This window comes from Microtus pennsylvanicus, chromosome 10 (genome assembly GCF_037038515.1).
Source record: "Microtus pennsylvanicus isolate mMicPen1 chromosome 10, mMicPen1.hap1, whole genome shotgun sequence".
In the NCBI taxonomy this organism is placed as follows: domain Eukaryota; kingdom Metazoa; phylum Chordata; class Mammalia; order Rodentia; family Cricetidae; genus Microtus; species Microtus pennsylvanicus.
This window is the reverse complement of record NC_134588.1, coordinates 90,467,880-90,494,374: the sequence shown is the minus strand read 5'-3', so window position 1 is coordinate 90,494,374 and position 26,495 is coordinate 90,467,880. Positions and strand designations below refer to the sequence as shown.

The following is a 26,495-nucleotide window of genomic DNA, read 5'->3' as shown; positions in this document are numbered from 1 at the left end:
CTTTTTTTTTTAAAAAAAAAATCAAGATTTCTTAGGCTTATTTTATATGTTCTCTGCTCCAAATCAGCCATTTTTCCAAAGAGCCCCATAATGATTTTCATTTAGTGGAGGATGGTGTTTAATATCTGATGTCTGAGCATATTATTTCCATTCTATTGGGGCGTCATTGTGCATAAACATTTCAGCAGACAGAACTAGGGAATGAATGCATGTCTCTGTGTATACACACTCGTAAATATCTTTAATGATCTCTTGCTCTCTTCTTCTTCTTCTTCTTCTTCTTCTTCTTCTTCTTCTTCTTCTTCTTCTTCTTCTTCTTCTTCTTCTTCTTCTTCTTCTCCTCCTCCTCCTCCTCCCCCCGCCCCCCCTCCTCCTTCTCCTCCTCCTCCTCCTTCTCCTCCTCCTTCCTCCTTTTTGAGGCCGTTGTCATATAGTAACCCAGGCTTGCCTGGAACTAGGAATGTAGCACAGGATGGCCTGAAACGGGTTATAGGCATGTACCACCACTCCTGGCTGTATATGAATGTATTTAAAATTAGGTCACTTAGTAATTATTTCAATCCAACAACTTATAGTTAGCCTTCCCCTCCATGTTTTAAATTCTTCCTCAGTGAGACATGACACTCCAGTTCTTTTAGATATATTTATTCATCTGCCTCATCGGTTAGCAGATTGTTAGCTGTGATCGCTCCTAACTACACATGCTGTCTCTTCCATCTGCCATGCTGTTCCCTCCCACCAGCTCCATTTCATTGGTGCCTAGGGAATATTGCCACCTACACCATTTCTCTACCATTTCTTTGGATACCAGGCTTTGCTGCAGATGGCTATGCAAAAACCGCCAGCAGCCTCATTGCTCGGCTGTCTTAGAAACTGACTTCTTTGTGTTGGGGAGGCTAGGGAAGAAAGGAAGAATGAGTGAAAGGTAATAAGCCAGATTATGGATGTGTTTTGAATTGGAAGCTCATAGGATTTGGAAGTAGATCTAGTACAGAGAGCATGGGAGAGGAGTAAACAGTGATTTTAGGGTTTTTGACTTGAGCCACTAGGAGAACTGAATCCATTACTAAGTAACAGAAACAGAAGAAGGCTTGATGGAAGTAATGAGAGCTCATTTTGGAGTGTACTAAATTGGAGGAGATGTAAACTCAGTGTGTTACTATGCTTCTTGACATTATCAACTGGAGATACATACTGGGGAATGCCTGGCACCAAGATGCTATTTAAAGCTATGAGTTCATTGGAGTTTCAAAGAGGGAACATTTGATAGGAAAATTTGCTGAACCCAGGACCAGTTTCCAGTTCGAGAGATGGGTAGGTAGGGTCAATCAGTGAGGTGGGAGGAAGATCGGGGGAATGCAGTATTTTGGAAGCTATGTGAAGAAAATGTTTCAACAAATAAGAAAGGATAAACTATCAGATGCCTCTCATTTAGGAGAGGCAAAGACTGTGGATTTACTGTTGAATTTGGTAGCGTGGAGGTCACTGGCGACACGAATAATGTGTATGGAGTGGGGTGCCTGGCTGGAGGCTTAGGAAAGAATGAGGAGGCATGAGAGACAGCAAATGCAGAAAACTTGGAGGGGTTTTAGGTAAGACACATCCTCCCAGCCTTCTGTGTGCATGATTTTTTGCTCTGGAGCTGAGTTTAAAGTAGCCTTTTCTGACAGATGCGTGGATAGCATGGCGTTATTGCTATCTATACATTATTGCTGTGTTCTATTTTGTTGGTGAAAGATTTCTGTCCTTGGTCAGCCAATATCTTTGTTACTGTTCTGTTACACCATGACCAAGGCAACTTATAAAAGGAACCATTTAACTGGGGGCTTGCTTACAGTTTCAGAGAGTTAGCCCGTGATTGGCTTGCCTGGGAGCTTGGCTCAGGCATGGCACTGGAGCAGTAGTTAAAAACTTAGGTCCTGATCTGCCCGCAGCTGGCAGGCAGAGTGAGATTGGGTCTGGCATGGGTTTTTGAAACCTCAAATCCCAGCCCCAGTGACACACCTCCAACAAAGCCACGTCTCTTAATCCTTCCTAAACAGTTCACCAACTGGGAACTCAGCATTCGCATGTTTTCACCTATGGGTGCTGTTCTAATTCAGATTGCTAGAAACGGATCAGTGGGCTGGCAGTAGAGTGGATGGAAATCCCTGCAGGAGTTTAGTACAAAGGAGGACCTGGAGCTGGGAAACTCTTTTTAATGAGTTCTTCAAGTGTTAGGGAAGGGAAACTTTACAGATTGTAGCAAGTATTGGGCCTTGTCAGCTCCTTGACCTTTTTCTAAACTTTTTTTTTATTAGATTTTTAAAAAATACCAATCCAAGTTCCCAATCCTTCTCCTCCTCCCATTCTCTCCACACACCCTCCCACCCCACCCCCATCCAATCCTCAGAGAGGGTAAGCATATTACTTTGTGGAAGGTCCAAGGCCCTCCCTACTATATCTAGGCTGAGCAAGGTATCCATCCAGAAGATTAGGATCCCAAAAAACCAGTACATGCAGTAGGGATAAATCCTGGTGCCACTGCCAGTGACCCCTCAGTCTGCCCCAGTCATGGAACTGTCAACCACATTCAGAGGGACTAGTTTGGTCCGATGCTTGTTCCTTCCCAGTGCAGCTGGAGTTGGTGATCTCCTGTTAGCTCAGGTAAACTGTTTCAGTGAGTGAACCCATCATGGCCTTGACCTCTTTGCTCATATTCTCATTTCTTCCACTCTTCAACTGGACTTTGGGAGCTCAGTCCAGTGCTCCGATGTGGGTCTCTGCCTCTGTTTCCATCAGATGCTGGATGAAGGTTCTGTGGTGATATTTAAGATAATCATCAGTAGCCAGAACCTGGAAACAACCTAGGTGCCCCTCAACCAAAGAATAGATAAAGAAAATGTGGCACATTTACACATTAGAGTACTACTCAGTGGTAAAAAACAATGACATCTTGAATTTTGCATGCAAATGGATGGAATTAGAAAACATCATCCTGAGTGAGGTAACCCAGACCCAAAATGATTACTGTGGCATGGACTCACTCATAAGTGGACAGTAGCTATAAACAAAGGACATTGAGCCTATAGTTCATGATCCTTCTAAACTTTTTTTTTTAAAATATAGACTATTGAAGAATCTTTTCTTGTCCATATTTTTCTTGGTTTATAAGGAAACCTCACTAGAAATTAGAATAAGATTCAACTTACCAAAATTTAGGTGAGTCTTTTTATTATTTACATAGACTTTTATATGTGCTCTTACTCCTCTGTGTGTGTATGTGTGCATGTGAGTGCATGTACATGTGTGTGTTCATGTTGGGTGTCTTCTCCAGTCAGTTCCTCTGTGTGTGTCTGTGTGCATGTGAGTGCATGTACATGTGTGTGTTCATGTTGGGTGTCTTCTCCAGTCAGTTCCTCTGTGTGTGTCTGTGTGCATGTGAGTGCATGTACATGTGTGTGTTCATGTTGGGTGTCTTCTCCAGTCAGTTCCTCTGTGTGTGTCTGTGTGCATGTGAGTGCATGTACATGTGTGTGTTCATGTTGGGTGTCTTCTCCAGTCAGTTCCATCGTTTTTTTTTTTCAATTAAATTTTCTTGTGTGTGTGTGTTGGAGTGAGGGTGGGCGTGCCACAGTGCGTGTGCAGAGGTCAGAGGACAGCCCTGTGGAGTTAGTTCTCCTTCCACTCTGTGTGGCTTCTGGGGATAGAACTCAGGTCATCGGACTTGTGCTGCAGATGCTTTACTGCTGAGCCATCTTGTCACACTTCTACTTTTTGTTTTGTTTTGTTTTTGAGACAGTCTCCTATTGAAGCTGGAGTTCACTGATGTGGCTAGCAAGCGCTAGGGCTCCACTTTTCTCTGCCTCCCCAGTGCTCAGATTATAGATATGTACAACTGTACCCAACTTTTTTCATATGTTCTGGGGCGCCAAGCCCACGTTCTCTTGATGTTCACATTGCTCGAGCTTGTCAGCAGTAGCAGGGCCCAGTGGAAGCTAATAGATCTGCCCCAGGGCGCAGAGTTGTCCCACTGCTGGGCTCATGAGTGACAGCTGCTTTCTTTGTCCTTTTTTCCAGAGTCTACGTTGTTTGCTGAGCTGGGCTACTTCACAGATACTGATGAGGTGCAGTTCGATGCAGCAAATGAAACTTACGTAAGTCCTGGAGGAGAAATAGTGAGTGATTAATGCACGAGGGCTTCAGGACAGTAGTTAGGCTGGCAGCTAAAAGACATCATCAATTAGGAGTGTTAGTAGCTCCTTTGCAGTCAGTAAATACAGAGCTATAAAGTTCCTGAGTGCTGGTTTGATAAGACTTGTTGGCTTAGCATATGTTAGTCCTAGGGGTGGGGACTTTGGGAAAGTCATTTTTTTTCTTTTTCTTTTGGAGACAAGGCTTCACTCTGTATCTTGGCAGGTCTGGGTCTTACTGTGTGTCTCAGCCGGCCTGCAGTTCCTAGTAGTCCTCTTGCCCCAGCCTTCTGAGTGCTGGGGTTCTAGGGCTGAACCACCGCACCGAGTCCTATTCCTTGATCTTTAGATACTTTGCGGCTCGTGGGAATAGTAGTAATAAGAAGCACGGTGAGTCATAGATATAGTCAAGCTTACCGGCTTCCTTTTTAAGAGCTCTAAAAATTAGTCATATTTTTACCTTTGCTTGTGATTACTCAGAGAACTATATAAAAACTGTTATTGGAGGCCTGGAGAGATGACTTAGTGGCTAAGAACACTGGTTGCACGTTCAGAGGACCCTGGTTCAATTCTAAACACCCATATGGCCTCTAACAACTGCTTATAACTCTAGTTTGAGAGGATCTGCAATCTGCAGACACTGCACACACATGCTGCACAGACATACATGCAGGCAAAACATATCTACATAAAATAAAATTAAATTAATTTTAAAAGCTTATTGTAATTCTTTGAGCCATTAAAATGACTTAGTTTTTTTTTTTTTATGACAAGGTCTCATTATATGGTCCTAGCTGGTCTGGAACTTGCTATGAAGTGTAGCTTTGAATTCACAGAGATACACCTGCCCCTGCCTCCCATAATTTATTAATTATGTATACAGTGTTCTGTCTGCATGTATGCTACAGGCCAGAAGAAGGCACCAGATCTCAGTATAGATGGTTATGAGCCACCATGTATGTGGTTGCTGGAAACTGAACTCAGGACCTCTGGAAAATCAGCCATTGCTCTTAATTTCTGAGCCATCTCTTCAGCCCCAGGTTTTTTTTAATTAATATATATATTAATGTATATATATTAATGTATATATATATCTGGTTGCCTCATTCTTTATTACCGCTACCTGCTGAGTTGTCTTATTGGTCTTAAAAATGGGTTTTGGGTTTATTTGTTGAATTTATAAAGATTTTAGAAGTTTGAGAACCACAGAGAGGTGGGGAAGAACATTGTCTAATGGTACTTACCACCCTCATAATACCTGCATTGTTTTTGGCTGTGTTTGTGTTCTTTCTTTTACAGGGAGAGGATATGAATAACTGTTTGTTTGGACTAGTTTATCTAAAACATCTCTCTTGTTGGATCTGGATCTCTCTATGGCAAAAGATTCATTTTGTGAATTTTATTTTATTTTTGACAGGATTTCTCTGTGTAGCTTTGGAGCTTGTCCAGGCTGGCCTCAAACTCACTGAGATCTGCCCGCCTCTGCCACCCAAGTGCTAGGATTAAAAGCCTGTGCCACAGTTGGCCATAGAGGAAACGGACTCCATGACTCAAAGATTAGTGAGATTTATTGTCACCATTTTGTGAATCTTAAATAGTCTGTTTTCACAGAAAAGAGTAAATCTCAGTAATCTTTGACTCATGGAGTCTGTTACCTCTTCTAGTTGTTCTTGTCCTTCCGTGAGCCAGAATGGCTGTATCTCTGGGTTCTCTAAAATGCATTTGCAGTGTGAAGTGGTTGGCTTAGATTCTTTTTTTTTTTTTTTTTGGGATATTCGAGACAGGGTTTCTCTGTACCTTTTTTTTGGTTCCTGTCCGGGAATTAGCTCTTCTAGATCTCACAGAGATCCGCCTGCCTCTGCCTCCCGAGTGCTGGGATTAAAGGCGTGCACCATCACCACCCGGCTGCCTTAGATTCTTTTTATTAGATAGGGTAGTAGCAATTATGTTATTCATAGTAAACTGCCTGATGGTTTGATTCCAAGTTACATGTATTTTGTTTTAATCATTTGCTGGTATGACACCTACAGGAAAATCATTTTGATCATCTTAACTTTGATTTGGATTTAATGCCTTGGGAATCCGACATTTGGAGCTCCAGTAGCCACTTCTGCTCAGGTAAGGATGGGCTTCACCCTTCAACACTCCCACCAGACTCTTGGGATAGTTCGTAATACTTGGATTAAGTGGTTCAGAAAACCCTGGCCAACAGAGTTTATGAAATGAAAAGGATGAGGTTAGGGTTACCAGCAGTTAGGATCCTGATAGTGGGGTTCCTTGCATTTGATGTACATTCTTCTGAGGAAGGGGCACAACTTGGCTAATGCTGTATTTTTCAGGTTATCCAAACTTTGTAATGGCAACAGATAGAACAGGAAATTGGCTGAAACATTGTATTTGTCTCCTGTGTTGGTTGCCTAGTATGTAATGATAGACCTGTCACAGTCTGTCATTCAGAGCAGATCACCGCACCATAAAACCCTTATTATTTGAACAGAGAGTTCAACTGCAGTTTTACAGTAGTTTACTTTGGATTTTAATGTTTAATTTAATTTTTAAAAATTCAAATTTAAAGTTTATGAGTGTGAGTGTTTTCCTTCATGTATGTCTGGGCTCTCCTGAGAGCGAGTGCAGATGCAGCTTCCTACAGGAGTGGAAGTGTACACTGTTTGCTGATCCTGAGTTTCTCATTGAAACGACACACTTTTGTAACCTTCCCCTCACAGCTGATAGAATTTTAAGAGACCATTACTTTCTTTTTTACTCATTGCTTTGCATTGGTATGGATTTGAGTGTAAAACCTTTTCTCCATGTCTTTCAGTTAAAGATATTAAGGTAGAACCCCAGCCTCTTTCTCCGGCTTCCTCAAGTTGTTCCGTCTCATCTCCCCAGTCCGTAGACTCCTGCTCGTCAACTCAGCATGTTCCCGTAAGTGGGTAGTCTACTGTGATGAACTGGGTTCTAATGGGGGAGGCAGCTGACATTACGTGTTTCAAGGAACCTTATTCCTCTGAGGAAAATGTGACTTGACAAGGGACTCTTGGGAGTGAGAAGGCTGTTAGCTTCATAGGTTTGGCTCACCCCCCTTTGTTCTTACTTTCTTAGTGTCTAATGGTCTTTGCTTGTTTGTATATTTTCTTTCTGTACTTCCCTTTCCTCTCTACTAGAGTATACATTCTTTAAGGACATGGAGGAATGTAAGATTTATAATTCCTGGCTCACAGAACCTGAGATATGATCTGTTTAGTTCAGGAACTCCTACCATTGTCTTTGGCATGTACTAAGATCTTTACAAAAATCTGGTAGCTCCTTTGGAGTGTGTCTGTCTCAGCTTTGAGGTCAAGAAAATGAAGTACCTGATTAAATATGAAAAAGGTAAAACACAAGAAGAAAAGTCAAATTAATGTTTCATGTTTTATCTGTTGTAAATTGAGGTATCTTTATTCTGGAAGGGTCTATATTTAACCAATTACTAAATCTTGGTGATTCTATTCTCTCTTCCTCTTCCTCCCCCTCTCTTTCCCCCTTCTCTCTCTCTCTCTCTCTCTCTCTCTCTCTCTCTCTCTCTCTCTCTCTCTCTCTCTCTCTCTGTGTGTGTGTGTGTGTAGATGACGACCTTCAGGAGATGACGATCTTCAGGAGTTGGTTCTTTCTTCTCCCATGTTGGGGATCGGACTAAGTTTCTCGGGCCTGTATGGCAAGCATTTTTACCTGCTGAATCATCATCTTTCCAGCCCTTTTTTCACTTACTATTTCTTAGGTTTTTTTTCTCACCTTTTCCAGGTCATCATCATCTGACCTTAGGATAAAAGACATTAGGATTTTAACTGGTGGTCTGCCTACCAACTCTCCAAACCTTTGTTGGTAGAGTCATCTTTAAAGATGAATCTCCTAAAATAAAATTGACTAAGTTCTTTGCCTTGTAACCTTTTAATAACTTCCAGATACTTAAAGTATGACATTAAAATCCTCTGTGTGCAGAGTCCTTCAAGATCTGCCCATGTTTACCTCTAGCCGTTTTTGTCTTGCTTTGCACCTCTCATCTTCAGACTCCGCTTAGCTTGAGCCCTGTGAGTCTCCTCTGAGAGCCGCTGTCGGCTCATGCAGTCCTGTGCTGGGCGCTTTGCGGCACTGGGCTATGCTCTGGAGACAGCATCTAACCATAGGGCTGTATTAGTGACTTTTTCTGTTGCCATGACAGAACCCCTACCCGAAATAACTCAGAAAGTAAAGGTTTATTTTGGTTGCATTTGTCTTGGAAGGGAACGTATGGTAGCTGCGGAGTGAGGCTGCTGCTCTCGTTGTAGCTGGTCAGAAAGACAGATGAATGTTCGAATGTTCGGCTCTGCTTGTTTTCTGTGTACGCACATCTAGGGTGGGTCTTCCCAGCTCAATATAATCAAAGCTCCCTCCTGGATATGCCTAGAGATTTGTTTTCAGGGCAGTTCTAGAGCCTGTCAAGTTAAGAGTGGCATCATTCATGTGATCCTGCTGCCTCAGCATCCCGCGTGCTGGGATTATAGAGTTCTTTTAAAAGTAGAGTCTTACTGGGTTGCCCAGGCTGGATTCAGTGCAGGAATGTGACACTGTGTCTGGCTTGGGTTCTTTTTTTTTTTTTTGTTTTTTTTTTTTTGTTTTGTGTTTGAGGCAGGGTTTCAGTGTCTAGCCCTGTCTAGCCTGAACTAATTTGGAGATCAGGCTGGTCTTGAACTTGTGGAGATCCTTCTCCTTCAGCCTTCTGAGTGCTAAGATTAAAGATGTGTTCCAGTATACTCAGCCTGGTTTTCTATTGCTTATTGTTTTTATTTCTATATTTATATAAAATGTAAGTATTAATATATAATATAATAAAATATATATAACACATAACAAACAAATATATAATTAAATAAATATATAGACTAAAATATAAATATGTGTATTTTATAAATAAAAACATATTTATTATTATGGTTACTACTAGTACTGCTATTATTATTATTGATACTCTTCTTCATCCTCATTTCTTTTTTCTGCCTTCTACTTCTCTTCCTCCTTTCTTTCTATATTTACTTCTCCTGTTTTTCAAAAGGTTTTTATCACTCATAAAGACATTCTCTAATGTTTACTTATTTATTGATTTTTTTGTTTTTGTTTTTTAAGCAGGGTTTCTTTCTCTGTTGCCCTGGCTGTCCTGGAGCTCATTCTGAACCAAGCTGGCCTTGAATTCAGGCATCTACCTGCCTCTGCCTCTCTCCTGAGATTAAAGGTGTGTGTCACCACTTTCAGGCTATGTTTTTATTCTTTTTTATCTTGCTTACATTGTCTTTTCATTTGGAGTAACCTTAAATTTGAAAATATTTTGCAGAGATTTTTGTCTAAACCATTTGAGAGGTGGTTGCCCCCGGTGGACTGAACTCCAGATACTTTTAACGTCTCCCGCCTATGAACAAGAGTTTTTTTATTTAACAATACAGCCATCAAAACAAGGAACTAAACATTGATATATAATAATAATTTTACGTGTAGCCCCCATTTAGATTGTGTCAGATTCCCCAGTACTGTCCTTTAGACCAGCAAAAGCATCCATGTCGTATGTAGTTTTCTTACTGTTTTACTTTTCTTCTTTCTTGACCTTTGTGCTTTAATGACCCGTCACTTGGATTGCCAGGCGTTTCTTCAGGATTGGATTCAGATTTTGTATCTGTGGTAGGAATGTCACAGATAGGATTCTGTGTCTGCCTTTTGTTTGCTTTTGCTTTGTCTTTGAGATGGATCTGTTGACGCTGACTTTAAAGTTGCTAGTTAGTGGAAGATGACCTTCAGTTGATTCTCCGGCCTCTATCTTCCAAGAGCTGAGGTGATAGGCACAAGCCACCCACCATCTGTCTTCTCATTTATTTTTGATGCTAAAGCTTCAGTGTGGTGACACAACTTGAGCTTGTACGTCAGTGGTGATGGTCACCTCAGTTAACTCGAGCTCCCGCCAGACACGCAGCTATGACGTTATTCTTTTTCTCTTGGCTAGCTGCCAGCATTTTATGAAAAAGGCACTTTAAAATCATGAAAAGGTCCTGTTTTTACAAAAGGAACGTTTCCATTTTTATTTTGTGTATATGTATGATGTATGTGTGCATTCATGGATAGGTCACGGGGAATGTGTTTAAGGCAGACTCTGCCATGTGGGTTCTGGGAGTGAACTCAGCACACTTATTTGTATTACTCATTTGCCTGTTTGTGTTAGCGCGGGCTCATTGTTGCCCATTTCATTTAGATTATAGATAATCATTGCTGTGGTTATTTATTCCTGTTGCTCCTGTGATCTTTTACTATTTCCGTTGTGTTTAGCCATCTTACATCAAGTCTCTCTCCTGGACCATTGCTTCACTTGCCCTGACTTCTCAGATCACAGGGTTCCCCTGTGAACGCCCTCCCTATCCTTCTGGTGCTCTGGCATGGCCCCCAGGCATGGATGGTGGTCCTGCAGCTCCATCTAGTGGCTAATGGTTAAATTATTCAGGAAGAAATATTTTCTATGTATTATTACAAATTTCTCATAAGGTTTTATTTTTAATATGTAGATCTCAGATTAATTTGAAATTATCTTATATGTGCTATAAGATACAGGCTTAATTTTATGTTTCTCCAATTATTATCAAAATGTTTATGCCAATATTATTTCTTAAAAGATTTATTTTTCTCCTAACTATTTCAGTTACAGGCACACATTTTAAATTTATGCAAATGATATTATATTAGGTCTCCTATTTAAATATTTATTATTATTAATTTATATTTTGGGTATTGAGACAAACTTATGCTTTGAAGTTCAAGCTAGCCTTGAACTTAATGATACTCTGCTTTAGCCATTTGAGTGATAAGGTTAAAGGGTGAACCACATTCCTGGATTTTACTTTTAAAGATTAATTCATATTGCTCTATATACATAAAATCTGTTGCATCTAACTGCATATTTTGATAAGCATTCATTGTATTTTACCCATATCATGAAGAAAATATTCTCTTGTGGGCCTGTGTCCACACAGAATTCCTTTGGGAGGAATGTCCAAGAATAGAAAAAGCGGGTGGCAGGCCACAGGCACTCATTTTGACAAGCTTCTTCGGCTCTCTGGGAGTTGCCGCAGGTACTCTGCAGGCTCATCAGCAGTTTTTGGGGGCCTTGGAGCTTTTCTGCTAATGCTTGATGTTATCTTGTTTTTTGTTGTTGTTTTATTTTTATTTCTTTGATTACTGATTATTTTCAAACTCAACATTTTCATTATGCATTTCTGATCTTCTATAAATTGTTTATTCTTGTCTTTTGATAGTTTTTCTATGGATTTGCTGTCATTTTTGTGTTATTTTCAAGAATCAGTTGCATGTTTAAGATATTAAACTGTGTTCTGCGGTTCCTACGTGTGTGCTGGTGTATAAGGAGGCTGGTTCCTCAGGAATACCTCACCTGTGTGAGACAGCGTCATTTGCCTTGACCTAACTGATCGGGTGGCTGACCAGAGAGCCCCAGGGATCCTCCTGTCTGCACCTTCCCAGCACTGGAACTAGCAGTGTGAGAGGGCAAGCTCTTTAGTGACTCATTTCCCCAGCTCTGAAGTTTCAAACTCTTGCTGGGTTTTGGTATTTCTGATCTCATTTCCCCATTAACTGCCAAATTTGTAGTCTTTATGACAGAGAAACTCTCAATTGTCAATTAGCCTCCCCCATCTTTTTTTTTTTAAGATTTTTGCTTTAGATAATTTTATTTTATATGTAGAAGTGTTTTGCCTACATATATGTATGTGCACCATGTGTTTGCTTAGTGTCTGCAGAGGTCAGGAGAGGATGTCAGATACCCTAGAACTAGAGTTACAGGTGGTTGTGAGACACCTAGTGGATGCTGGGAACTGAACCTGTGTCCTCTGCAAGAATAGCAAATAAATGGGAAAGTATAGTAATTGAAGCTCTAGCCTTATGATGATAAGTAAATGTTTGTATGACTAAGAACTAAGTAAGCTCCGAAGTTTGTGGGACAAAGTGGAGAGACGGATGAACGATTTCTGTTTACTACACAAGTGCAGTATACAGATTACAGATGCTACTTGAGTTACATCCTTGAGGTTGATGAGAGTTGATTTATCAGTAGTCGCTTCATATTGTACCTTATCCTCGCAGTAAGTTGTCCTGCATGCTTCTCATATGCTCTTGTTCCCTAAGTAATTTGTTGCCCGAAGATTGTACTCATGGACATCAATTTGTTTGTGTTTTGCTGCAGGAGGAGTTTGATTTGTCTTCCAGCTCCCAGTCTCCCCTTTCCTTATATGGTGAAAGCTGTAACAGCCCCTCCTCTGTAGAGCCACTCAAAGAAGACAAGCCTGTCATTGGTCCTGGAAACAAAGCTGGTATCTGTCTGTCTCCCAATTTCTATTATTTCTATTTTAGATAACGTAGGTTCCATTTTTAAAGGGTAAATATTGGATTAAGCATATATTAAGCTGGCTTATATTTTTAAATTAGTGTGTCATTTTATTTTATGTATATGGGTGTTTTATCTGCATTTATGTATGTGAATCAACTGTGTGCCTCCTGCCTCCAGACACAAAAAGAGGGCTTCAAATCCCCTGGAACTGGAATTATAGGTAGCTGTAAGCTGTTCTAGATTTCAGGTCTTCTTGAAGAGCAACCAGTACTCTTAAGTGCTGCGCCATCTTTCCAGCCCCTAAATGAGTATATATAGTTGTTGTTCTGAATGATTACTGTGAAGAAGACAAGGGAATAAAATCTTCTGTGATGGGCCTTGTCTTCACAGGTGAAATACACTTAAAATAGACATAGATTCTGTCATCTTCAGGAGAGATTGTGAAGGTCCTGGGAAAGAGACTGAACGTGAGAGGTGATGACTCTTACCTCATGCTAGTCTAGACATTCATTATTCAGTAATTTTAGCATCATCCCTACCAGTTCATGGTCCCCCTTCCCAAAGCTGCAGAAAGGACGATCCCAGACTGAGGGCTTTCTTCAGTCCAGTCATGTAAAGAATGGCTGGTTTATACTCACTGATGATTGTTCTTAGAAGTCAAGATAACACATAGAGGAAAGAATATAATATAATATAATATAATATAATATAATATAATATAATATGTTTTCTTTATTTTCTTCAGATTGATTTGAGGTTTTGTTTTGTTTTTTCCTCCAGAACATGGACTGACTCCAAAGAAAAAAAATCAAATGAGTTCAAAACCTTCAGTTCAGCCCAAGCCTTTATTACTTCCAGCAGCACCCAAGACTCAAACAAATGCCAGTGTTCCAGCAAAAACCATCATTATTCAGACACTCCCAGCCCTTATGCCACTGGCAAAGCAGCAATCGATCATCAGCATACAGCCTGCACCCACTAAAGGTACCTGTGTAGACTATGGTGCTCTGTGTTTATTGGAAAGCACTAAGGCTTATATAACGTGAGTTATTTTAATTTGGGTTATAATTTTTGAGCATGCACCATGGTGTCAGGAATTTCCTTGGATCTGAGGCTTTTGCAGAGATGACTAATGTAGTTCCTGTTTTTGTGGGGACAGGATTCTGCAGGTCACTGACATCTGTTGCCTCTTCTTTTCTTACAGATTTTATTGGGATAATATCTGTATTTTTTGTTCTTGTTGATTTCTTTTTAAATTGTTTAAATTAGTTTATTTTTTAAATCTTTTTATTTTTAAAAAATCGTTAAAATAAAAATTTTATTTTATTTAAATTGTTTTATTTATTTAAATGATTATATATATCAATATAATGTAATATAATATTATATATATATATACATACATACACACACACACACACACACACACACACACACACACACACACACACTCCTTTCCCTTCCTCCCTTCTCCCCTTCTACCATCTCCCATGATCCCCATGCTTTTTTATTTCTTTTTTGAAACAGAATTTCATTATGTATCCTTTAGTGGCCTGGAACTCTATAAGTAGACCAGGCTGACCTCAAATCAACAGAGATCTACCTGTTTCTGCCTCCTGAGTCCTGGGACTAATGGTGTGCACCACACTTGTCTGAGGCTTTTGATACTGTTAAATCATTTACAATGAAGAAAATTTGGGAGATTTTGTTTGTATTGCTACTTTATTCTGAGATTATTGTAACTATGATCTTTTTTGCTTTGTTTTGTTTTTGAGGGGTGGTTAGGATTTAAAATAATAAGGACCATTTCAAATCAAGTATGTGTTGAGCAATAACTCTGGCTCTTAATTTCTGAGGAGACTGTGTGGTTTGGTAAGCAAGGCATTGAACTAGGTTTTTGAACTGACTGCTGCCAGCTAGCTCAGAATTGGTGTTTTTCTGTATTTTACCCACCAGATGGCCTCATGTACTTGGGTCTACAAGAAAGTTTACTATGGAAAGAAGTTCAGATTTGAGGGTTTGGTAATCTTGAGTTATGGGACATTTCCTAGGCAGATTCGTCATCATTGTCTTGCACTGATCTCTGTGCACATGGCTATGAGAAGATTTATGCAGTACTCATTTCTCAGGATTGAATTTAGTGGCAACATTTAGCACTAGGAGTTAATAGGGCATCTGTAAGTAAACATTGGTGTTTAATTTACTTTTATGGCTGTATTTGCATTTATGAATAGCTAGCTCGTTTCTTTGGAGCATGGTTTCAATGAGAGAGGCTTCATAAATTCGATCTTGTGTATTAACCTTGTTTATTAAATGATCATGGGCAATTAGACATCAATAAAAAGAACTAAACAAAAAGGTTCCCAGATAAAAGAACAATGTTGATAGATAAAATATTTTGAAATACCTTCCTCCATTTAGGATAAACTCTTTGAAATAAGGCAGAAGACTTACTGTATATTCATATATAGAGTTTTAGGAATAGTTCTTAAATCTTTTGCCAAGACCTCAAAATGATTTGTGTATTTCTGAAAGCTAAGAATTTGAGTTCATGAAGAACCTTCTTACAGTTCCCACAGCTATTAAAACATGTATAAAATTCTAAGTCTGGTGCTAATATGGCCATGTGTAAAGGAGGGGGTAGCCTCAAGAGTCAGTTGGCTTTAAACTGTTGGCTATGCTTGAGTGGTGGATCTCTGTTTGTTTGTTTTTGAGAAAGGATTTCTCTGTGGTCCTGACTGTCCTGGCCTGGAACCAGCTGACCAGAGATCTACCTGCCTCTGCCTCTGCCTCCTGAGAGCCAGGATTAAAGGCTTGTGCAACCACTACTGACTTAAGATCTTTACTTATAGCAAAAACCAAATTATTCTTTTCCAAGCATTTTATCAGTTCCAGAGGTTAAAATCATCCATTCTGAACTTCAGTGATTTCACATGATCTGAAGACTGTTTGGTTTTTTTTTTGAGCATGTGCCAATAGGTTGTTTTTATAATGTAATCTATGGATTTTGGTATTGTTTTTTTAACTTGTAGATTAAATGTACGTCTTTCATATATTATTATTATTTTAATTTGAGAGTGGAATTAGAGGAAGAAAGGGCTGGGGCGATTGATTGCTCAGTCAGTAAAACGCTTCTCACATAAGCATGGGAAACCTGAGTTCAGGTGCCTAGCACCCACATAAAAAGCTGGGTAAGACACTCTAGTGCCTATATGGAGATAGGCAGATCCCTTAGAGGTCACTGAGCAGCTTGCCTAGTTAACTGATAAGGTCCAGTTTCAGGGAGAGGCCTGTCTCAAAAAGTAAGGTGGAGAGCCACTGAAGAAGACACCTGTCATCAACCTCTGGCCTCAACACACATGTACACACACTTGAAAACATACATATACTACATGGACAAAAAAGAAAAATGGCAGAGATGTAATGCTTACAGATTTAAGTCCATATTCTCTAATGTGGGGTTAAAGTGCTTCACAATTTGGTTCCAACTTAGTTTTCTAACTTTATAATATAGCTTCATTATTTGCTATAGAACTTTGTGCCGGTCTAATTAACCTGGCATTGTCTCTTGAATTCTGCCAACCTGGATTGTTTTTCTATATTTTTGCTTCTAAGTCTTCTGTGCCTTGTAAGAATGTTGTAAGTAGAGCAGTTGAAAGATGATTAAAGCCCAGACTATCTGAAAATGGAGAACCAGGATGGGAATAGAGCTGTTACAAAGCCTAGCATTGTACGGGGCGGTAATTGATGGTGGGCATGTGTGGGGGAGGGAGGCCGTGAAGGGCAGAGAGGAAAGTCTTTTTGGTGACGTCTATGTTTCTGTCTTAGCCTTTTTTGATGATACCACAAATCCCTGAAATTAGGGGATGCATAAAGAGTAACATTTTGTAAGCAGGATGGTAGAGTGAAGCTAACTTGTCTGGCTGGCCAAGGCTTAGTAATTAATTATATTATATATTATAATTAATTAATCTTCTAAAATGATGAAATGTAATCATTTTTTCTCAGAATTCTGCCTTTTAATTGTGATTTAAATTTGTATAAATAGTTTCATACCAAGTGTGAGGACTAATGAGTTGATAGTACATGGAAGCTACTTTTACGTAGAATAATAATGTATGCTAAGCTGTTGTTATGTGCTAGACGTTCTTTTAAGGGCTTAAATACATTATCTTATTTAATAGTTACATATCTCTCAGGATAAGTATCAATATCTTATTTTATAGATGAGAAAACTTGGTGCAAAGAAATGTTTACCAAGTTGACACAAGTATGTTAAAACAAAGTAGGTATTTTTTAAATGGTTGCTATGTAGTTTGCAATCTTTGAAGAAAGTTAAAAAGAACGAACTGATCATGAAGATCAGTGGTCGTATCATTCAGCACTGAACCCAGCTGTCGTCCGTTAAGGGGATTTGCCTGTGATACTAGAGAGGATTTGGAGTGTTCCAAACTGATAAACCACCCTTTGGTGTGTTCTGTTTTATGTGTTTCCACACCAGGAACAGTCCCTATGTTCAGCTGTTAACTGCTGAATGCCCCAAACAGTCCTTTGTGTTGTAGCCTTCGGCCTGGTCAGCAATTAGCAAGTAACTATGAGAGCCGTTTGTTCTTGGATAGACTGTAATAGAAATTTAGTGGTTCCTGCCGTTCTGTCTTGAACTTGAACATGCCTAAAATCTTTAGAGACCCTTGATAAAGTGAAGACAGTTGGGGACTTTAGGGTGTAAGAGCTTGAAATACAGCGTGAAGTAAAGGAAGCAGCAGTGGCCTGGTCGGGCATGAGTTGTATTTGCTGTACAGACTGTCTTGGTAATCCTATCTCCATAAGATGAAATTCTCTTGGCTGGGACATAGGGACAGTGAGACAGGGGACAGTGAAATTGGATTCTCTCTCTTCTTTCTTTCCCTGCTTTCCCCTTCCTTCTTTTCTTTCTTTTTAGTAATGGGAATTGAACCTAAGACCCTGTTCATACTTGGCAAGTTCTCTACCAGACCACTGAACTCTATACATTCCCCAGCCTTCTTTTCACTTTCTGTTTTGAGACAGAGTCTCAGTAAGTTGCTTAGGCTAACCTTGAATTCCCTCTGTAGTCCTAGTTGACCTTGAACTTGTGATCCTTTTATCCTGGATAGGATTATAGGATTTATAATGAGGATTATAGGCCTATACTGCCAGGTCCAGTTTTGGATTATTTTTTAAAATTAGTTTTAAGGAATATTCACAGTGTTATTTACCAGTGCTTTAAATCTACAATTGGGTCTATAGGTCTGATCCTTTCTTTGAGGTAATTCAATGTGTTTTATTATCTCCTCTGTTCTTTGGAATAGACTCGAAGTTTGGAACAATGTTTAGAGGAAGAAGGCTTTCTTTTTTTCTATAATCACAATTTTAAGCTTAGAAGGCATGGAGCATTGTTTCTGCGAACGTTGTTCTCTTCTACAAGTGTTGGTGTGTGCCAGTGGTTCTGTGTGGTGGGGTGGTGGGGCTGGAGGAAAAGCAGTAGCCGTACAGCATTTTGCAAGGCATCACATCTCTACTTGTTCTAAGATGTTACTGTAAATCTAATAACTTATTTCATTTATTGTTGTACAATTATTTTCAAAATTTTATGGCTATATCTTTTGTTAATAAACTATAAATTAATTTTATTTGATTTTTTTATTGTTTTGGTTTTCAGATGGTATCTTAATACATAGTCCAAGGCTGCTCTTGAACCAAAAATCCTCCTATCTCTGTCTCCCAAGTGCTTGGATTTATAGCCATCCATTATTATACCCAATACAAATTCATAGCTGAATTCGTAATAGTCTTTTCTCATTCTGCATTTTCACAGTCCATAGAAACCCACAGACACCATGATTATCTTATATGGCCGAGCTGTCTCTTTGAGCTAAAGAAGAGTACTTTTGGACATGGTAGTGTGTACCTATAATTCCAGCACTTGGGCGGTTGAAGCTAGAGAATTATGAATTGAAGTTAGCCTGGGCTACATAGCAGGTTGCAGGCCAGCTTTGAGCTACATCATGAGATCTTGTTTCAAAAACCCCAGGACTTAGTGGTAGAAGACCTGCCTGGCTTGTGCAAGGCCTTGGGTTCAAACTCTAATGCCCAAGAAGTAAATATATGCAGTTAGAAATCCTTCTCTTGCTGGGCGATGGTGGTGCACGCCTTTAATCCCAGCACTCGGGAGGCAGAGGCAGGTGGATCTCTGTGAGTTCGAGACCAGCCTGGTCTACAGAGCTAGTTCCAGGACAGGCTCCAAAAAAGCCACAGAGAAACCCTGTCTCGAAAAACCAAAAAAAAAAAAAAAAAAAAAAAAAAAAAAAGAAATTCTTCTCTTCAGTTTTTACATTATAGTAAGTCTATCTTTTTAATACCAGCTTGACTTAATGTCTTATTCAGTGTTGTTAAAAACACAGTCCTTGTTAATCTATTATTTATATATTACTTTTTTTTTACATTTCTGGCCTGACTATATATTCATAAACTACCTTTAACCCATTTCTCCATTTTAGGCGAATTTATTTTATAACAGAAGTCAGTTTAGGGGAAACGAGAAGATAAACATATTTAGCAATGCTATCCACCACTAAATTGTATGAATTTCAAATTTATGCAATTAATTTAAAATTTTCTTACAAACTTACTACTTATAAGTTCTAATATATGAATTGAGAAAAATGATGACTTTTGAATTCTACTTCTGGTCTGCTTTTTGAGGCTACTGAAACAAAGAATTTTATAAATGTGATCTTTTTTTAGCCAAGACAGATGTTCTCAACAAACAGGTGTTCTGAAAGTATTTTGATTTTCAGTTTTTCCCAACCCTTTGAAATATGAAACTGAATTTTATAAGTCATTTTAAACTGCCTGAACATAAAATGTCTGGTTGTCCTTGAAGAATTATAAATTTATACTGAATTAAAGTTTCTGGTCATGCTAGTACCTTTATTCAGCTAGATAAAGCCAAAGGACACAGATATTAGGCAAGGGTTTCAATACCTTATATAATTGTCAAGGGGAAGGAAACAGGCGGGTACCATTTCAGTAGATCTGTGTTATGAGTTGTCCGTGCTCTCCTGAGGGTGGTGAGTGGAGTACGCGGCAATGAACACAAGTTTAAGATAGTGGCAACCGCAAAGACTAGGAAAAGAGTTGAGATCATTGCTTTGGCAGCTATTGGAAAGGTTGGTATTATTTATAGATAGCCATTGTGTCTGTTAACTAAAATTCTATCTCATTTGGGTTTTTTTGGCATTTGACTCTTTCCTACATATTTGGATATATATGTATTTGTAAATATAATTTAAAGGATTTATTGTTTAAAATAAGAAAAATTCATATAGAAACTAATAAACGTTGGAAAATGTAGGTATGACAACAAATTTGTTATGTGTTGTTGTTATATATATATTTTTTAAATTTTTTATTGATAAAAAGAAAAAAAAAGTTTCCGCCTCCTCCCAGCCTCCCATTTCCCTCCCCCTTCTCCCACCCTTCTCCCCCTCCCCCCACTCCTCTCCCCCTCCCTCTCCAGTCCAAAGAGCAGTCAGGGTTCCCTACTCTGTGGAAAGTCCAAGGTCCTCCCCTCTCCGTCCATGTCTAGGAAGGTGAACAACCAAACTGGCTAGGCTCCCACAAAGCCAGAACATGAAGTAGGATCAAAACCCCGTGCCATTGTCCTTGGCTTCTCATCAGCCCTCATTGTTCGCCATGTTCAGAGAGTCCGGTTTTATCCCATGCTTTTTCAGTCACAGTCCAGCTGGCCTTGGTGAGCTCCCAATAGATCAGCTCCACTGTCTCAGTGGGTGGGTGCACCCCTCGTGGTCCTGACTTCCTTGCTCATCATGTTCTCCCTCCTTCTGCTCCTCATTGGGACCTTGGGAGCTCAGTCCGGTGCTCCAGTGTGGGTCTCTGTCTCTATCTCCATCCATCACCAGATGAAGGTTCTATGGTGATATGCAAGATATTCGTCAGTATTGCTATAGGGTCATTTCAGGTTCCCTATCCTCAGCTGCCCAAGGAACTAACTGGGGACATCGCCTTGGGCTCCTGGGAGCCACTCTAGGTTCAAGTCTCTTGCCAACCCTAAGGTGGCTCCCTTAACTAGGATTTGTGCTTTCCTGCTCCCCTATCCAACCTTCTTTTATCCCAATCATCCTTTTTCCCCAAGTTCCCCCATCCTCCCCTTCTCACTTTTCTCTCCCCATCTCCCCTTACCCCCATCCCACCCCACCCCCAAGATCCCAATTTTTTGCCCGGCAATTTTGTCTACTTCCCATAGCCAGGAGGATAACTATATGTTTTTCTTTGGGTTCACCTTCTTATTTAGCTTCTTTAGGATCACCAATTATAGACTCCGTGACCTTTATATTGAAGAAGATAAAAATGAACTACTGCCTGGTTTGTTTATGTTTCTAGTGAGTATTTTTGCCTCCTCCCCTCAGTACTGGGAATTACCTTGGGCCTTGTGCATGCAGGCAAGCCCTTTGCCACTGAACTACATCCCCAGTCCTTTTTTTATTTACTTTGTGAGATGAGGGTCTTAATGAACATGTGATTCTCCTACTTCAACCTTCATAGTGACTATAATTACAGGCTTGCATCATCAGACCTGGCTTTAAAAAGGTTTTAAATTTAAATTGTGTGTGTGTGTGTGTGTGTGCACATGTGTGTGCACTTGAAAAAGCCAGAAGATTGTGTCAAAACTCCTGTAGTTGTAAGTTGCAGTTGTAAGCTGCTCAGCGTGGACACTGTGAATCAAATCTGGACTCTCTTGAAGAGTAGTAAACACTCTTAACCACTTAGCCATCTCTCCTGGCCTTTTTTACTTTTATCAATTGAGGCTTGCTGTGCTGTCCAAACGATCCACAGGTTCCTGGGTTTGAGTGGGTCCTCTGCCTCAGCCTCTCAGCTACTTAGACTATAGGTATGTATCACCATATCTGACTTAAAAATAGATTGTTAACTGGGTAGTGGTGGCACATGCCTTTAATCCCAGCACTCGGGAGGCAGAGGCAGGCGGATCCCTGAGGTCGAGGTCAGCCTGGTCTACAAAGCTAGTTCCAGGACAGCCAGGGCTGTTACACAGAGAAACCCTGTCTCTAAAAAAAGTAAAGATTGTTAATGATGACTCAAAGAGGATGAACTTAGTTGGTCCCATTAAAAACACAGCTGCGGAGTCCCCCTTAGTGTGTGTTGCTATTGGTGATGTTTTATTTTACCGTGTGAAGTTCTTCAGGATTAATCTGTCTGTCTTAGAGGAGACTGAGTGTTAGACTGCTCCCTGACACAATAGCTGTGCACCACTTGATTCCCTGTTTTTTCTTAACTCAGGTCAGACTGTTCTGCTCTCTCAGCCTACTATGGTGCAGCTTCAGGCCCCTGGAGTGCTGCCTTCTGCTCAGCCAGTTCTTGCTGTTGCTGGAGGAGCCACACAGCTACCTAACCATGTGGTGAACGTGGTGCCAGCCCCTGTGGTGAACAGTCCAGTGAGTGGAAAACTTTCCATGCCTAAACCTGTCCTACAAAGCACCACAAGAAGTCTGGGTTCAGATGTAAGTACTTACCTGTGAATGTACTTTTCTGTTGTGTAAGTATAGCAGTAATCCCAGCTGACAATATTGTGAATATTTGTAGCAAAACATATCTAGTGAGTAGAGTATCCATTGTTTAGAAAAAGAGTCCCTTGGTTTATACAGATATAGAGAACAGTGGATATCAAGATTGAGTATTGAGTAAGGGGTGAGTATTGAGTAAGCTACTGAGTAAGGGGCATTCTTGTTACAGACCAAGGAGAACTGGAGAGAGGAAGTGCAAGTTTGTTTGCAGCTGCATTGTGGATGTCAGTCCGAGTATTCTCAACCTAGTTATTGGAGAGAGAGAGAGACAGAGAGAGAGAGAGAGAGAGAGAGAGAGAGAGAGAGAGAGAGAGAGAGAGAGAGAGAGAGAGAGATATTCCTGGACTGTCACATAGTACTTACTGTGCCTTGGTGGTTGGGGCACAAAAGAGTTAGCAGGATCTGCAAACATTTTAATCTCTCTAAAGAAGACAGTGTCTTCCAGGACAGGCTCCAAAACGACACAAACCCTGTCTCGAAAAACCAAAAAAACAAAAAACAAAAAAAAAAAGAAAGCCCTTAAACAAAGAGGGCAAGAATGCCGGGGTAAAGCAGCCAGGATTCAGTGTCTCACAGCACAAACACTGATGCGCTGCCCTGGAGCAGCAGCGCCCTAAGATAAACAAGGAGGCACAGAATATGCGAAACCCTTGGCCAAAAGAATGCAGGAAGTCAAAAGCACCAGGAACAGGTTGCCAAGAGACATAGGCAGTTCTCGCTGAGAAATTCTGAGTCCAGTCAAAAATTAGTCTTTAAGAGTAACAAATAAATGACATAATGAGTTAAAACTGGCACCTGGTGGGCACAGAAGCAATATCACAAAGATGTAGATAGCTATGGAAGCTGTTTTTCTTTCCTTTTAGCACATGGGGAACTTTCCATAGTAAGAAAAAGAATGACAGTAGCAAAAATTAAAAAGTAATCTGTGATTTTTTTCATTTAAAAAGTATAACCAGTAAGTAAAGAGTATGCTTTTCAAGAAGACCAAAAAGGTTTAAAATGATAGAGACTTTTTTTTTCTTAGAGAGTGATATTTTATTATCACTGAGACTAATAAGAACAGGGTTAGGACTACTGAGAACTCAAGAACAATGGCAGTGGGTTTTTGATCCTACTGCACGTACTGGCTTTGGGGGAGCCTAGGCAGTTCGGATGGTCACCTTAGGAGACCTGGATAGAGGTGGGCGGTCCTTGGGCTTCCCACAGGTCAGGGAACCCTGATTGCTCTTCGAGCTGATGAGGGAGGGGGACTTGATTGGGGGAGGGGGAGAGAAAGGGGAGGCGGTGGCGGGGAGGAGGCAGAAATCCTTAATAAATAAATAAATTTAAAAAAAAAGAACAGGGTTACATGTAAGATGTGACTCCTAGGACATGTATGAGTATCCCCCAAACTGCTTAGGGCCCCCAGCCTTGGGGGATATAATTAAGTTTCTATCAGGCCAGTCTTTCCACATGGGGCAGGGGATAGCATCTGCTTTTAACACCAAAACTCTTGAATTCTCCCCCCTCTGGGGAGGTCCCTTTCAGAGATGTGGAAGAATCATCTTGGTCAGAGCTGAAGGGTGACTGTGGGGCTGGCAGGAACAAGGGCTCAGGAGTCTGGTCCTATTGTTGGTTTTTTTACTCTTTGATCTTTGAGGGGGCCTGCCACCCATCTTCCAAATAAACACATAGAGACTTATTGTTACTTATGAATGCCCGGCCTTTGCTTGCCTTATTTCTAGCCAGCTTTTTTTTTTTAACTTAAATTATCCTGTTTACCTTTTGCCTCTGGGTTTATCATTCTCTATTCTATATACCTTTCTTACTCTGAAGCTGGCTTGTGGCTGGGTGGTGTAGGCAGTTTCTCTTTGTCTTGGCAACCTCTCCCAAATAACTATTCAGGGACTTATTATTAATTATAAATGCTCAGCCAGTAGCTTAGGCTTGTTACTAACTCTTACATTTTAAATTAACGCCTATTTCTTTTTAAGTTTTATTTTATTTTACATACCAATCCCAGTTCCCTCTCCCTCCCCACCTTCCCCTCTCTCCTCCCATCTACTCCTCAGAGAGGGTAAGGCCTCCCATGGAGAGTCAATGAATTCTGTCACATCGCCATGTTCAGGCAGTACCAAGGCCTTCCTCCTTGTGTCTAGGCTGAGCAAGGTTTCTCTTGGTAGGAAGTGGGCTCCAAAAAGCCAGATCATTCATTAGGGATTGCTCCTGGTCCCACTGCCAGTGGGCACACAAACTGCCCAAGCCACCCACTGTCACCTGCTTTCAGGAGGGCTAGATTGATCTTATGCAGGTCCAGAGTCAGTGAGCTCCCACTAGTTCAGGTCAGTTTTTTTTTTTCTGTGGGGGTCCCCATTGTGGTCTTGATGCCTTTGCTCATGTTTTGCTTCTAACCCATATTTCTTATCTATGCTCTGCCACGTGGCTTGATATTTTTTTCTCAGTATGGCAAGTTCATCTCACAATTTTGAGAAACTTCTCTTCTTCCTTGTGCTCTCTATTTTCTGCAAGTTTTGCCTAACCTCTATCTGTCCAGCTATTGGCCAATCAGCTTATTTATTAACCCAATCACAGTGACACATAATTCACATAGTATAAAGGAATATTTCACAGGGTAGCTGGCCCCTAGCATCCTCCTCTCTTTCTCCCTTTCTTGTTTCTCTTTTCTTTTTCTCTTTTTATTTATTCACTCTATCTGGCAGCCCTGCCTATCCCTCTCTCCTGTCTAGCTATTGGATGTTCAGCTTTTTATTGGACTAATCAGGTGTTGTAGGTAGGCAAAGTAACAGCTTCCTAGAGTTAAAAAAATGCAACATAAGAGCATGCAACACATCTTTGCATCATTAAGCAAATATTCCAAAACATTAATGTAACACTTCTAAAACTAATATTTCACAGCATTTCCTTTTTTTGTCTAAATAAAAAGAAATGTTTTAACTTTAACATAGTAAACTATAATATATAACAAAACCACTTATCAAGTAAGAATTATATTTACAATATTCAGTCTATTTGTATTTAGTAAATTTAGAGAAAATCTCCTTTATCTATCTTACTTTAGTGATTCCAAAGTTTTATATGTAATTTACTTTCTATCATAACTTAGGAAAATATGACTCTGTTTAGTCTTTAACTCCATCAAAGACCCCAGAAGGATGTAATTTTACCTAAAAACAGAGACATCTGGCTGCCTGGATAGTCACCCAAAGCTCCTCTGCAATGTTGGGGCATTCATCTTTGGCCTATAGGCCTAGACTATCTGGTATACTTTTCATTGAAGCAGGAAATTTGAAGGACTGTCTTACCTTGTGTTGGCAAAATTCATAATCACTTTCCTCTGTGTCCTGCAGAATATCTGGGAGACTTCTGTGAAGCAGGAATCTCAAAGGACTGTCTTGCATTGTCTTGGCAAAGTTCAACAGGCCTTTTCCTGTTTACCACTTGCCTAGTCTGTACAGCATACTGTCAGCAGTCAAAGGCAAGAGCAGTTTCTTTGCCTAGTGACTAACCCTGCCACAATGAAACTCCATAATGAGTTTCTTTGATGCCCATCATCTTCTCTGAAGTAAATTGGTGCTGTCAGGAGTAAATGTGTCTCATTGTCATGAAAAACCCTATATTAACAAAACATTTTAAATGCCATATTCTTTAGGTCTTTGAAGTGTTTGAAAATCATCTGTCTAAAATATACCTGTTTAACCTGGAAAACATACCTAATGTGACTATAAGTTTGATTATTATAGATTAACTATTAATCTCATTTCTTAATTATACATTGCATTTAAATGCGCTGCATAATACAGTACCCCAAACAAGAGTAGAAACATATATTCAGTATAACAAAAATAACTTTAAATTCATAATAAAAATAAAAAATAGCTTTACATTTGACAAAATATCTGAGATTAATAGTTGTCTTTTTATTCTATATTCCTATATTTCCCTAAATGATAACAAACATCCACAACCCACCAAGTAACCAAAACCACCCATGCTATCTCTTGGGAATGTGGGTGTCATCTTCTCCAGATTGCTTCTTGTCTATAGGCAAAGGCATCTTTAGGGATATCTGAGAAAACTGAAATAATGGCCAACTCCTGTGAAGACCAGCTGTAACCTTACTAATATATATCACCTGTCAAGATTCAGGAGATCTTCCCTGATCAAACCTGATCCATATCAAACCTGAAGGAATCTACAGCCTCTTGTTTTCTGTGGAAGTAAAAGCAAAATTACTTCTCCAAAGCAATGCATTTTTTTTTGAGTTCTATTTTAAGGTTAAGTCATTCTTAAAATATCTAGGCTCGTTTG

At 39.9% G+C, this 26,495-nt stretch overlaps 1 protein-coding gene across 2 annotated transcripts in view; it reads left to right on the top strand.

Moving 5' to 3' along the window:
* Atf6 (activating transcription factor 6) overlaps window positions 1–26,495 on the top strand; it is a 169,506-nt gene that overhangs the window by 9,323 nt on the left and 133,688 nt on the right. For both annotated transcript variants that reach the window (XM_075989061.1, XM_075989063.1), the window contains exons 2-7: window positions 4,060–4,136; window positions 6,203–6,290; window positions 6,994–7,100; window positions 12,421–12,547; window positions 13,345–13,548; window positions 21,904–22,124. In XM_075989061.1, the coding sequence (XP_075845176.1) occupies window positions 4,060–4,136; window positions 6,203–6,290; window positions 6,994–7,100; window positions 12,421–12,547; window positions 13,345–13,548; window positions 21,904–22,124 (824 nt within the window). The remainder of the gene's footprint in view (window positions 1–4,059; window positions 4,137–6,202; window positions 6,291–6,993; window positions 7,101–12,420; window positions 12,548–13,344; window positions 13,549–21,903; window positions 22,125–26,495) is intronic.